A 15,523-nucleotide genomic window follows, 5' to 3' on the forward strand; every position below is an offset into this window, starting at 1 on the left:
TATGATTAGGACTAAATTACACACAGATCCTTTGTTTCCACCGGTGTCAGGGGAGGATAATGAAGAATGAGAGAGAGAGAGAAAGAGAGAGAGAGAGAGAGAGAGAGAAAGAGAGAGAGAGAGAGAGAGAAAGAGAAAGAGAAAGAGAGAGAAAGCGGGGAGGAAGGTTGAGAGAGAAGGGACAGAGAGACAGGGGGGGCGAGAGGAATGGTGAGAGAGAGGGGGAGAGAAAGAAAGAGAGAGGGGGGAGAGAGAGGGGGACAAATAGGGAGAGTGAGGATAGAGAGGGGGGAGAGGAAGGGGGAGAGAGGGGGGAAAGAGAGGGTTAGAGAGAGGGGGAGAGGGGAGAGAGAGAAGGAGAAAGAGGAGAGGTCGAGAGAGAGGGGGTGAACGCACACGAGATAAGGAATCCTGTTTAACATTTAGATTGTATTTTTTTCGACTAATTTTTGTAGGAGGGTGTTGGCAGTGATGTTGGTGGTCTCATCGGGAAAAAATACAAAAAAAATCACACGCATAAAAAAACCATCTAATGTGTCATGAAAGGTAGGCCTTGAGAGAGGTGTTTTGGTAAATCCCCACACTATGTACGATTACATGCACACAATAATACGATTATTGTGTATAGTCAGATTAATATAATAGTTTAAAACGTTTACATGCTTAGCAAGAAGAACGGTTTCCCTAATAATCCTTTTTACATGGACACATCTGAAGTCAGGCTACTGATGGGACTTAAATAAATGCAGAAAATTGCCAATCAAAATAAACATTCTACCACAGCGAACATGTTATTTTTGCGAAGCCTATTTGATTCTGAGTTTGGACACAAAGTTTGTATGTGAGAACTATTTCTATGATTGTAGATAGTACAACACAATATCTATAACCAACCCCTAAGCCCTGTACTGTGGATAGTACTACACAATATATATATCCAACCCCAACCCCTAAGCCCTGTACTGTGGATAGTACTACACAATATATATAACCAACCCCTAAGCCCTGTACTGTGGATAGTACTACACAATATATATAACCAACCCCAACCCCTAAGCCCTGTACTGTGGATAGTACTACACAATATATATAACCAACCCCAACCCCTAAGCCCTGTACTGTGGATAGTACTACACAATATATATAACCAACCCCAACCCCTAAGCCCTGTACTGTGGATAGTACTACACAAGATATATATTGTGTACAAAACATTAGGAACACCTGCTCTTTCCATGACATAGACTGACCAGGTGAATCCAGGTGAAAGCTATGATCCCTTATTGATGTCACTTGTTAAATCCACTTCAATCAGTGTAGATGAATGGGAGGAGACAGGTTAAAGAAAGATTTTTTAAGAATTGAGACATGGATTGTGTACGTGTGCCATTCAGAGGGTGAATGGGCAAGACAAAATATGTAAGTGCCTTTGAACGGGTTATGGTAGTAGGTGCTAGGTGCACCGGTTTGAGTGTGTCAAGAACTGCAACGCTGCTTGGTTTTCATGCTCAACAGTTTCCTGTGTGCATCAAGAATGCTCCACCACCCAAAGGATATCCAGCCAACTGTAGGAAGCATTGGAGTCAACACGGGCTAGCATCCCTGTTGAACGCTTTCAACACCTTGTAGAGTCCATGCCCCGACGAATGGAGGCTGTTCTGAGGGCAAAAGGGGGTGCAACTCAATATTAGGAAGGTGTTCCTAATATTTTGTACACTCAGTGTATAACCAACCCCTAAGCCCTGTTTGCCCCCTTCCTGATTTGTTATTTGTTTGCATGTTTGTCACACTTAAATGTTTCAGATCATCAAAGACATTTAAATATTAGTCAAAGATAACACAAGTAAACACAAAATGCAGTTTTGAAATGAAGGTTGTTATTATTAAGGGAAAACAAAATCCAAACCTACATGGCCCTGTGTGAAAAAGTGTTTGCCCCCCCTCCCTGTTATAAAACAACTCAACTGTGGTTTATCACACCTGAGTTCAATTCCTCTAGCCACACCCAGGCCTGATTACTGGCACACCTGTTCTCAATCAAGGAATCACTTAACTAGGACCTGCCTGACAAAGTGAAGTAGACCAAAAGATCCTCAAAAGCTAGACATCATGCTGAGATCCAAAGAAATTCAGGAACAAATGAGAAAGAAAGTAATTGAGATCCATCAGTCTGGAAAAGGTTATAAAGCCATTTCTAAAGCTTTGGGACTCCAGCGAACCACAGTGAGAGCCATTATCCACAAATGGCGAAAACATGGAACAGTGGTGAACCTTCCCAGGAGTGGCCGGCCGACCAGAATTACCCCAAGAGCGCAGCAACGACTCATCCAAGAGGTCACAAAAGACCCCACAACAACATCCAAAGAGCTGCAGGCCTCACTTGCCTCAGTTAAGGTCAGTGTTCATGACTCCACCATAAGAAAGAGACTGTGCAAAAATGGCCTGCATGGCAGAGTTCCAAGACGAAAACCACTGCTGAGCAAAAATAACATTAAGGCGTGTCTCGTTTTTGCCAGAAAACATCTTGATGATCCCCAAGACCTTTGGGAAAATACTCTGTGGACTGACGAGACAAAAGTTGAACTTTTTGGAAGGTGTGTGTCCCATTACATCTGGCGTAAAAGTAACACCGCATTTCAGAAAAAGAACATCATACCAACAGTAAAATATGGTGGTGGTAGTGTGATGGTCTGGGCCTGTTTTGCTGCTTCAGGACCTGGAAGACTTGCTATGATAAATGGAACCATGAATTCTGCTGTCTACCAAAAAATCCTGAAGGAGAATGTCCGGCCATCAGTTCGTGACCTCAAGCTGAAGCGAACTTGGGTTCTGTAGCAGGACAATGACCCAAAACACACCAGCAAGTCCACCTCTGAATGGCTGAAGAAAAACAAAATGAAGACTTGTAAGGGCTATTTGACCAAGAAGTAGAATGATGGTGTGCTGCATCAGATGACCTGTCCTCAACAATCACCCGACCTCAACCCAATTGAGATGGTTTGGGATGAGTTGGACAGCAGATGTGGGAACTCCTTCAAGACTGTTGGAAAAGCATTCCAGGTGAAGCTGGTTGAGAGAATGCCAAGAGTGTGCAAAGCTGTCATCAAGGCAAAGTGTGGCTACTTTGAAGAATCTAAAATGTAATATATATTTTGATTTGTTTAACACTTTATTGGTTACTACATGATTCCATATGTGTTATTTCATAGTTTTGACGTCTTCACTATTATTCTACAATGTTAAAAATAAAGAAAAACCCTTGAATGAGTGGGTGTGTCCAACATTTTGACTGGTACTGTATAACCAACCCCTAAGCCCTGTCCTGTGGATAGTATTCTTCAGAAAGTATTCAGACCCCTTGACTTTTGCCACATTTTGTAACGTTACAACCTCATTCTAAAATTGATTAAATTGTGTTTTCCCCTCATCAATCTACACACAATACCCCATAATGACAAAGCAAAAACAGGTATTTTGATTTTTTTTCTAATTTAGAAAAAATAAATAAATTAAATATTACATTTACATAAGTATTCAGACCCTTTACTCAGTACTTTGTTGAAGCACCTTTGGCAGCGATTACAGCATCGAGTCTTCTTGGGTATGATGCTACAAGCTTGGCACACCTGTATTTGGGGAGTTTCTCCCATTCTTCTCTGAAGATCCTCTCAAGCTCTGTCAGGTTGGATGGGGAGCGTTGCTGCACAGCTATTTTCAGGTCTCTCCTCATCTGAATGATGTTGATCGGGTTCAAGTCCGAGCTCTTGCTGGGCCACTCAAGGACATTCAGAGACTTGTCCCGAAGCCACTCCTGCGTTGTCTTGGCTGTGTGTTTAAGGTCGTTGTCCTGTTGGAAGTTGAACCTTTGCCCCAGTCTGACATTCTGAGCGCTCTGGAGCAGGTTTTCATGAAGGATCTCTCTGTACATTGCTCCGTTCATCTTTGCCTCGATCCTGACTAGTCTCCCAGTCCCTGCCGCTGAAAAACATCCCCACAGCATGATGCTGCCACCACCAAGCTTCACCGTAGGGATGGTGCCAGGTTTCCTCCAGAAGTGACGCTTGGCATTCAGGCCAAACAGTTCAATCTTGGTTTCATCAGACCAGAGAATCTTGTTTCTCATGGTCTGAGAGTCTTTAGGTGCCTTTTGGCAAACTCCAAGCGGGTTGTCATATGCCTTTTACTGAGGATTGGCTTCGGTCTGGCCACTCTACCATAAAGGCCTGATTGGTGGAGTGCTGCAGAGATTGTCCTTCTGAAAGTTTTTCCCGTCTCCACAGAGGAACTCTAGAGCTCTGTCAGAGTGACCATCGGGTTCTTGGTCCCCTGATTGCTCAGTTTAGCCGGGCGGCCAGCTGTAGGAAGAGTCTTGGTGGTTCCAAACTTCTTCCATTTAAGAATGATGGAGGCCACTGTGTTCTTGGGGACCTTCAATGCTGCAGACATATTTTGGTACCCTTCCCCAGATCTGTGCCTCGACACAATCCTGTCTCGGAGCTCTACGGATAATTCCTTTGACCTTATGGCTTGGTATTTGCTCTGACATGCACTGTCAACTGTGGGACCTTATATAGAGAGGTCTGTGCCTTTCGAAATCATGTCCAATCAATTGCATTTACCACAGGTGGACTCCAATCAAGTTGTAGAAACATCTCAAGGATGATCAATGGAAACAGGATGCACCAGAGCTCAATTTCGAGTCTCATAGCAAAGGGTCTGAATACTTATGTAAATAATGTTTTTCTTGTTTTCGCTTTGTCATTATGGGGTATTGTGTGTAGATTGCAGAGTCCATTTTAGAATAAGGCTGTAACGTAACAAAATTGAAAAGTATTCAGACCCATTGACTTTTTCCACAAGGCCCAGTAACCAACCCATTAGCCTTGTACTGTGGATAGTACAACACAAGAGAGAGGACCCTTCATCCATTAGCCTTAAACCACTCAGCTCATCTTAGCAGATACCTTCATCAAATTAATGAAGACATTTATTGTTAAACACGTTTTTATAAAAAATTCATTATTTCTCTCCAATTAAAACCCCCAGCGGAGCTGACATCAGTTAAATATGTATACTCATCACTAAGAGATCTGAATTAAAGATCTGGGGTGTGTGTGTGTGTGTGTGTGTGTGTGTAGGATGAAATTCCTGAGTAGGTCTCACTCTGAGCTGATTACTTAATGGTGATGATCATGATGAGTGTGTGTGTGCGCGTGTGAGTCCTCCTCTGCTTAATGCTGATGACATGTCCCTACATTAGGTTGGCCAGTGAGCCACAGCAGATCAGATAAGCCATATTAATGACTGATGGCGTTCTTCATTTCGTCTGCTCTGATACATAGCCTCATCAGAATGTTTCGCAAATCAACGGCAGAAATGGAGTTCGGCTGCCACAGGGAACAGTCCTGAGAAAAAGGCCTAGAAATAATTACATCAATAGTCGGTTGGTTTGTTTTGAACTTTTCTTCCTGCGATGTCTCTGACATACAGCATGTTAGTTAGGTCCCGGCTCAACGGTGTCTTTCTAGCTGATGTTCCAGTGCCAACACTGATGGTGTGTAAACAGGGCCAGGGTCAGAGGAATGGGCTAGTGAAAAGATAGGGGTGGTCAACTTAGAATCTCTCCATGCTAGCACAGATCAAACCTGTGTCAAATACTTTCAAATATGTAAGATCACACACCTTTTAGACATCCTTTTTTTCCCAGAGAGATAGAGAGCACGTCCAGGTCTCAATTTCCTGTGATCAGAGTGAGATGCCAGTGCGTGTGTGTGCGTCAGACATTGGCCAGTTTGCCTGTCCAACCGTCACCTCTCTCAAATGAAGCACAGGATTCCTGTCTAATGAGCTGTGTGGGATAGATATTGAAGAGGCCCCACACACACACAAACACCCACACACACTAAACAAGGCCGATCTGTTTCAGTACACACTAGAGGTTCTCTCATTACACCAGATAGCATCCTTTAACCCTCTAACTACTGTTTCTACAGCAGGGCTTCAGCAAAACCATCTGTCTGTGACAGATCTAAGTAAGACTAAGAGAAATACTACTGTATAGAACACTCTCTTACACATGAGCTAACATGCACACACATGCACCTAATAACTTATTTTCTGGCAGTGAAATGGTCATCTTGCAGAGGTAATTCTAAAACAATTTATCACCACTCAGTGCCACTTATGGTTGTCCATCAGGTAATATATCTGAAGAGGTCTGGTTGTCCATCAGGTAATATATCTGAAGAGGTCTGGTTGTCCATCAGGTAATATATCTGAAGAGGTCTGGTTGTCCATCAGGTAATATGTCTGAAGAGGTCTGGTTGTCCATCAGGTAATATGTCTGAAGAGGTCTGGTTGTCCATCAGGTAATATGTCTGAAGAGGTCTGGTTGTCCATCAGGTAATATATCTGAAGGTTTCTGGGCAACAGATGAGGCCGTATCAGACACCATTTCACCCTGACTCATCAGAACACCTCATCAGGCTTGACCAGAAGGATCTATCACCGTGGACAGTGGACACACATAAGCGCAAGAACACACACACATGAACACACGCACACAAACGACAACACAAAACCTTTCAGAATCCTCTGCCAAATGTTACCTACTGAGCAAGACAAACAACTAAGAAGCATTGGTTCAGTCTGCACTTTCTCTCATTGACTTAATTACTCAATAAAAGTTTGACCTAAACTTTTCAGATGGGAACTGATATTTACAGTAAACACAACATCTGACTGTGACATCAGAGATATCAACATATTTATACTGGCCTGCTGGAGGCGGAAGAGATAAAAGTTTGACACCCTAACGAGCGGCTAATGCTAACTAGCAAAAACGTCTCTTTGGACTCTCATTAAAACACTTCAACACACACATACACACACACGTACACACGTGTGTGTGTGTCACAAAAACAGCATGAATGATTCTGATCAGCTCTGTGTCAGTGTGACCGGTCTAATCAGTTATGGGGTTGTGTTTGAAGAAGACGGCTCCAGACACATCTTCACCGAACACCCCATGGCTTTGATTGGAACTGGGCCCATGCAGAGACACACAACCATTGATGTGTGTGTGTGGCTTTTAAAAGCACTTTTTAGTTCAATACATTGAAAAAGCCCATCTAGCACAGAGCTGTGTGATACATCATTTAGCCTACAGAATGAATGATTCAACATTCCAACTTTTCACTGACAGGAGGATGAGAAAAGAGATAGAGAAAGTGAGAGAATGTGTGTGTCTGACACTCTTCGGCCTAGTTCCAAATCAGTCCCTAGGCCCTTCCCTGTGTCCTAGCCCCTTCCCTAAGCCCCCTACTACTGTGATGTTTACCTGCGTGTGTGTGTGCGTGTGCGTGCGTGCGTGCGCGCGTGTGTGTGTTTGTGTATGCGTGCATGTGTGAGAAAGAGAAAGAAGTTTAGAGAATGTGAATGATTTGAGAGGAACTGCGGATGTGAAGAAATGTGTGTTAATTATCTAGTCAGCCTTTGTAGAGCTCAGCTTGACAAGAGTTATCCCAGAGGATTCCCACTCACTGGGAATGTTACATTAGGGAACATATGGGAATATTACTGGAATATTACACAGGATAATAACAATTCCAAAGCACCTTCTAGGTTTATAAAACAATCCATGCTCTGCCGACCAATTTACAGGACTAATCAGATGTAGGGAGAGAAGGAGAGAATTATATAGGTTGGGTGTGTCTGTTTACCTGTTCCTGTGTTGTCTGGTTGTCTCTCTGTGTGTTGAGTGTGTTCTCCAAGGCCTGCTGTAGGGCCAGTCTCAGCTCTGCAGACTGCGTCTCCAGCCTCTCCACTTTCAGCCTGCAACACACACGTAAACATCACAGTAGTAGGGGGCTTAGGGAAGGGGCTAGGACACAGGGAAGGGCCTAGGGACTGATTTGGAACTAGACCGAAGAGTGTCAGTAAGAACAGGGGGGAATCTGAATGTGATCGATAGGGGGTCTATTTCTGCTCTGTGTCAATAGAGACTGGCTGCCGTGGTTACACGATCAATACGACAAATTATGAGCATTTCCTCAAGCTCCCGACCAACCCCATCCCCAGCACAGCCCCCATGGACCCCACTGTCAGACGGACTGGGCACAACACAGCTAAATATACACACAATATATAGGAGCATAAATATTCAGATCCTAAAAGTAAACCTAAATATACAGGCTATATACACATCCACTGTACGGTCTCAATATGCACCAATTTCCATGTAATAAGTATATTTAGGAGTGCTGTACATATTTGTGTTATAAATTGGCTATAGAACCCAAAGACAGTTTTCTCAGTTCACAAATAAAAAAGATGGAAGGGAGAGAGGTGGAGAGATGAAGGAGAAGGGGATAGAGGGGAAGAGAGGGGAGGAGAAGGGGTAATGAGGGGAAGAGAGGGGAGGAGAAGGGGGAATGAGGGGAGGAGAAGGGGGAATGAGGGGAGGAGAAGGGGGATTGAGGGGAAGAGAGGGGAGGATGGGATGGGGAACTTCCCAGAAACAGCTGAAATCCATTTAGCATCATGTTCATGTTTAGTTGAATAATGACCATTTGGGAGCGCTTTTCTCATACAGACTGACTCCTCTTAGCTATTGACCCATATGGATGTTAACAATTTAGAGAGAGAGAGAGAGAGAGAGAGAGAGAGAGAGAGAAGGTGAGAGGCAGCGAGAGGGGGGGGGGGATTCTGCATTAATGTGATGAGGTCACCATACTGGCAGCGATCTAGACCACAACCACAGACAGACACCAGCCATTTCATGCTGCATTTATGCTGATGTCATCACAATGCTGAAGAGACACTGGTCAACCTTTGAACTTTGAACTTGGTGACCTCACGTACGGTACGGGGCAGGCCAAGATGCACATTCTCTAATATGTCCATAATATGCCCATTCGGAGAGGATGGTAATCTATGAGTACTGCTCGCATGTTGAGTAACCTTGTCTGAGACCTGAAGACTTGTGTTAGCTCCCCGAATTCCCTCCTTACCTCCTCTCCTCCGCCTGTCTTCCTTCTCTCACACTCCCTTCTGACCACCAAACCTCCTCTCCACGACATGACAGCTCCTCCACTGAGAGAGAGAGAAAGAAAGAAAGAAAGAAAGAAAGAAAGAAAGAAAGAAAGAAAGAAAGAAAGAAAGAAAGAAAGAAAGAAAGAAAGAAAGAAAGAAAGAAAGAAAGAAAGAAAGAAAGAAAGAAAGAAAGAAAGAAAGAAAGAAAGAAAGAAAGAAAGAAAGAAAGAAAGAAAGAAAGAAAGAAAGAAAGAAAGAAAGAAAGAAAGAAAGAAAGAAAGAAATCATGAAAACTATTGGCTTCAGTTCAACAGGGAGCAGTACAACATGAGGCAAAATGAGGCAAAATGAAACCACATTTGAAAGATGTTTGTCAGTCGAAACATTCATTCATACTTCCCCTGAAAATTACTTCTATAAATTCTAAACGATTTTCATATGCCACAACTACTAACCCATCATTTTATATTAAAACGTAAGTGCCTGTTCATGTATAATGCATTCTTTAACTATTCAAGGTTATAGGTGACTATTATTCCTAAAAATAAAATTGTAGAATGTAGCAAAAGAGATGAGCGATGAACCTTAGATTCAAATAAAAGAAAGCTCTAAATAAAATTCAGTCAAATGAATTAAAAAGAGAACAATGCAAGTAGCTTCTCATTAAAAGGCACACAAAGCCAGAGAGCAAACATTTAGCCACTATGAACCCTGTCAAAACAGGGCTTTGTTGTGGCACAAAGGAAACACTTCCTCTTTCTGTCAATAGATGGCACTCCTCACCTTACACAGCACACAAAGCACGCACGCACCCATCCATTCAATCATTTTATTTCCCCATCTTTCTCTCTCCGTCTCTCTCTCTCCCTCTCTTTCTCTTCTTACATGGAATAAAATCATATTGTCCTACATGTAGTAGGTTTAGCATAGTGTGTTTATAAAGCATATAAAGGTTTTTGCTCTTTGTGAAACAGAACAGCCATGCATTTTCATATGTCTGATTTTCAGCGAGACACCATTTGCTTAAAAGACACATTTTGGGATAACCTCTATCGCCCCTTTTATTCATTGTGGGTTTAAAAACATTGTTTTAGACAGTTTTTGCCACTCAGTCAGGATACAATATGGAACGCTAAACTCCAGGTCATCTCTGTGTGTGTGTCATGCATGTGTCTTCTTGCATTTATGTGTATGCATTTTAAAATGGTGAGAAATGGGTATGAGTACTGGGGGCATTGAAAATGATCTATGATGCTTTTAGTGACATATGCAGTGATGGTGGTGGGAGGACTGGAGAGAAAGGGATGGGAGAATGAATCCTAAAAACATCAACACTTGATAAATCCATGATTCATTTATGGCTTTGCAGAATCCAAACTGTTTAAATTGCAGCCGTAGGAAATTGAAGAGGCAACTGGAACCTCTAAATATTTTACGATGCACAAACAGACTTTGATTTATTTTCATTATTTTATTCCAGCCCACCTTGGCTCGATTGCTGAATCTCAAGGTAAAAGTTTGTTCTGAATCTAAATAATCGATATAAAGAGAATGTGTACAGATGCATCTCAGGTTGTTTCACATTCATCAGGAATCAGTTCAATATAACCTCTCTCACACTGACCATCCAGGGAGGGCAATTAATGCTGCATGGGCTGCCTGTTTACACACACACACACACACACACACACACACACACACACACACACACAGGCAAAGGTTAGGAGAGCAGACTTTGCACTGTAACCCTAAACAACAAATGCAGAAAATAACTCTGGTAGAAAATACTATTTCAGTTACGGAGCATTAGGGTTTAATATTGTCCATTTCTATGGCGACTGTAGGAGCAGAACAGTTTGTGTCCTGGCTGAGTGTGTTGTATCTTCCTTCTTTATTTTGAGGGAGTTGGATAGAAAAAGAGATGGGCCTCTGTCTTACTTCCAGCCAGTGATGCAAACACACACACACACACTTTCCCTCTCTATGTCAGTGTTATATTTACAGTGATCTGGCAGTGGTACATGAGCCCCGGGCTATTACACTCTCTAATACACTACCTAACACTCAGACTAGCAGGTAATCTGGTGTCTCACATCCTCCTTTGATACACACTGATCAATACACTGCTGTAACACCAGTCATTTTCTCCTGCTTCTACCTGCCTTCTCTCCTTTTTATTAGGCTACATTTATAATTCATATTACACTGGCTGGATACGCTGACACAGACCTGGGAGTGAGTGTGTGTATGTTATAGAACAATAATAGTAAAGATCAGTGAAAATTATTATGTGTTTGGTTGTCTGTGTTCCGGTGAACAACAGTTTGGGGATTGACAGCCTGTTTAATGGGATTATGGGGCATCCAGTGACTTCAGAAAGTATGCCCAACCCATGACTTTTTCTACATTTTGATGTGATACAAAGTGGGATTAAAATGTATTTAATTGTCATTTTTGGTCAATGATCTACACAAAATACTGTGATGTCAGTGAATTTTTTAAAATAACATTTGTAAAAAAAGGAAAAAAGAAAACAACAACAAAAAACCAATATAAACCATATATTCAAAAGTATGTGGACACCCCTTCAAATTAGTGGATACGGCTATTTCAGCCACACCCGTTGCTGACAGGTGTATAAAATAGAGCACACAGCCATGCAATCTCCATAGACAAACATTGCCAGTAGAATGACCTTAATGAAGAGCTCAGTGACTTTCAATGTGGCAACGTCATAGGTTGCCACCTTTCTAACAAGTCAGTTCGTCAAATTTCTGCCCTGCTAGAGCTGCCCTGGTCAACTGTAAGTGCTTTTATTGTGAAGTGGAAACGTCTAGGAGTAACAACTGCTCAGCCGCGAAGTGATAGGCCACACAAGCTCACCGAAATGGGACCGCTGAAGTGCATAGCGCGTAAAAATCGTCTATCCTCGGTTGCAACACTCACTACTGAGTTCCAAACTGCCTCTAGAAGCAACTTTAGCACAATAACTGTTTGTCGGGAGCTTCATGAAATGGGTTTCCGTCGCTGAGTAGCCGCACACAAGCCTAAAATCACCATGTGCAATGCCAAGCGGTGGATGGAGTGGTGTAAAGCTCGCCTCCATTGGACTCCGGAGCAGTAGAAACGCAAATCCCCGCAGCAATGTTCCAACATCTAGTGGAAAGCCTTCCCAGAAGAGTGGAGGCTGTTACAGCAGCAAAGGGGGGACCAACTCCAGATTTTCGACAAGCATGTGCCCACATACTTTTGGTCATGTGTATTTAACCCCCTAAGTCAATACATTGTGCAACATTTTCCTCTTATTCTTTTCAAAATTCTTCAAGCTCTGTCAAATTGGTTGTTGATCAATGCCAGACACTATTTTCAGGTCTTGCCATACATTTTCAAGCAGTTTTAAGTCAAAACTGTAACACGGCCACTCAGGAACATTCACTGTCTTCTTGGTAAGCAACTCCAGTGTAGATTTGGGCTTGTGTTTAAGGTTATTGTCCTGCTGAAAGGTGAATTCATCTCCCAGTGTCTGGTGGAAAGCAGACTGAACAATGTTTCCCTCTAGGATTTTGCCTGTTCTTGCCATTCCATTTCTTTTTTATCTTGAAAAACTCCCCAGTAGTCAATGATTACAAGCTATATACAGTTATACATATAAATACCTATAACATGAGGCAGCATCCACTATGCTTGAAAATAGCAGTGGCACTCCTGAACTTATTTACGCTTGCCATAACAAAGGGGTTGAATACTTACTGACTCAAGACATTTCAGCTTTTCATTTTTAATGAATTTGTAAAATAAATCTAAAAACATAATTACACTTTGACATTATGGGGTATTGTGTGTAGGCCAGTGACAACAAATCTCAATTTAATCCATTTTAAATTCAGGCTGTAACACAACAAAACGTGGAAAAAGTCAAGGGGTTTGAATACTTTCTGAAGGCACTGCAACTGGGGTGGGTGGATGAGAGTGTGTGTGTGTATGTGTGGAGGTGGATTTGAGGGCTGCTATGTCTCTCTCCTGGGTCTAAACCAGAAATATACGCTGGTGATTTCATAATCTTTCAACTCCAAACTAGTGTTAAAGACGGGGAATAGAATGGTGCCTCTGCAGCAACTCTGGTCCACTGGTTTTATACACTGGACGTTATTACAGCTAACATGTTTTCTTTGTGTGATTATTTCATGAAGGATGTAAAAAAAAATATTCTCCATATCAATATGATGAGGGATCAATGTTGAAAAATTGAATATATATATAATATGAGGTAAAAACACTTAATTGGTTTGTTCTCTAATTGTGGAACAGAATTCATAACTGGTTTTCATTGTAATAAGAGCAGTAATAACATCAGTATTTACACACTTCATATGCTGCCGATGTTAAAGCCTTTACTAAAAGACAAACTGAGTAACACTTAAGAGCTGGGCTGATAAACCCAAAATGATCCACACTGACCATACTTATCACAGGCATTTTGCTGATATCGTTCATTACGATAAGTAGCCTATACTAAAGAAATGTGACGTTTAAAATGAAATATGTGTGATTGTTAATGGTTTAATTGATGGCTACAACCATCGTAGTAGTTTAAAGAAGAATAAAAAAAAGGTATGGTGCACATTGATGTGATAAACGTATCCTTCTATTTATCATCAATTCAGGCAATTTATCACGATATGCATTTTTGCACAGCTCTAGTAACACTTACAGTATGTAACATATTGATTTATTGATCAGTGAGGTATGCCATTGGAAAAAAGTGAATGAATTATTGAGTTGTACTCTAAAGCAGGATGGTGATGGGGCATTGATAAGGGATAGGGTTGATATAAGAAAGGCCTTATTATCTCTGCACTGGAGAAAGCTTCAGTATATATAGCTTTCCTTTCTTTATGCATCACCAGCTGTCTTGTCCTATCCTCTTCATCATTCCCCTATCAGACTCTCCTCTCCTCCATCATCCCTTGCTATCGCTCTTTCCCCCGGAACCCTCATATTAAATGTTATTTACATCAAAGTGTTTCCACGGTTGCGAGGGTTCTAGAAACAGAATGTGATGGATCGTTCTTTACTCCGGGCTCCGCCCACCTGTCTGATGATCATCTCACAGTCAGCCAATCAAAGACCGGCTCCTCTGCAGTGGTGGGAGGAGTTTCAGTCAAACAGGCCTTGGTGATGTACAGTAGGGGAAACAAGTATTTAGTCAGCCACCAATTGTGCAAGTTCTCCCACTTAAAAAGATGAGAGAGGCCTGTAATTTTCATCATAGGTACACGTCAACTATGACAGACAAAATGAGGAAAAAAAAAATCCAGAAAATCACATTGTAGGATTTTTAATGAATTTATTTGCAAATTATGGTGTAAAATAAGTATTTGGTCAATAACAAAAGTTTCTCAATACTTTGTTATATACCCTTTGTTGGCAATGACACAGGTCAAACATTTTCTGTAAGTCTTCACAAGGTTTTCACACACTGTTGCTGGTATTTTGGCCCATTCCTCCATGCAGATCTCCTCTAGAGCAGTGATGTTTTGGGGCTGTCGCTGGGCAACACGGACTTTCAACTCCCTCCAAAGATTTTCTATGGGGTTGAGATCTGGAGACTGGCTAGCCCACTCCAGGACCTTGAAATGCTTCATTGTCATGCTGAAAGACCCAGCCACGTTTCATCTTCAATGCCCTTGCTGATGGAAGGAGGTTTTCACTCAAAATCTCATGATACATGGCCCCATTCATTCTTTCCTTTACACGGATCAGTCGTCCTGGTCCCTTTGCAGAAAAACAGCCCCAAAGCATGATGTTCCCACCCCCATGCTTCACAGTAGGTATGGTGTTCTTTGGATGCAACTCCGCATTCTTTGTCCTCCAAACACGACGAGTTGAGTTTTTACCAAAAAGTTCTATTTTGGTTTCATCTGACCATATGACATTCTCCCAATCCTCTTCTGGATCATCCAAATGCACTCTAGCAAACTTCAGACGGGCCTGGACATGTACTGGCTTAAGCAGGGGGACACATCTGGCACTGCAGGATTTGAGTCCCTGGTGGCGTAGCGTGTTACTGATGGTAGGCTTTGTTACTTTGGTCCCAGCTCTCTGCAGGTCATTCACTAGGTCCCCCCGTGTGGTTCTGGGATTTTGTGATCATTTTGACCCCACGGGGTGAGATCTTGCGTGGAGCCCTAGATCGAGGGAGATTATCAGTGGTCTTGTATGTCTTCCATTTCCTAATAATTGCTCCCACAGTTGATTTCTTCAAACCAAGCTGCTTACCTATTGCAGATTCAGTCTTCCCAGCCTGGTGCAGGTCTACAATTTTGTTTCTGGTGTCCTTTGACAGCTCTTTGGTCTTGGCCATAGTGGAGTTTGGAGTGTGACTGTTTGAGGTTGTGGACAGGTGTCTTTTATACTGATAACAAGTTCAAACAGGTGCCATTAATACAGGTAACGAGTGGAGGACAGAGGAGCCTCTTAAAGAAGAAGT

The 15,523-nt window shown here is 42.2% G+C and overlaps 1 protein-coding gene across 8 annotated transcripts in view; it reads right to left on the reverse strand.

Annotated features, from left to right (window-relative positions):
* The window catches only part of LOC311109444 (uncharacterized protein), a 123,408-nt gene that overhangs the window by 47,247 nt on the left and 60,638 nt on the right, over nt 1-15,523 (reverse strand). For 7 of the 8 annotated variants that reach the window (XM_084152338.1, XM_084152337.1, XM_084152336.1 and 4 more), the window contains 2 exons: nt 9,012-9,093; nt 7,722-7,833 (listed from right to left, as the gene is read on the reverse strand). In XM_084152338.1, coding sequence (XP_084008464.1) covers nt 7,722-7,833; nt 9,012-9,093 — 194 coding nt within the window. Of the gene's footprint in view, nt 1-5,681; nt 6,422-7,721; nt 7,834-9,011; nt 9,094-15,523 lie in introns of those variants that run through there. The other variant, XM_084152342.1, reaches the window with a different exon arrangement.

The sequence above is a fragment of the Coregonus lavaretus genome (assembly GCF_964263955.1).
Source record: "Coregonus lavaretus genome assembly, chromosome: 34".
NCBI lineage: Eukaryota > Metazoa > Chordata > Actinopteri > Salmoniformes > Salmonidae > Coregonus > Coregonus lavaretus.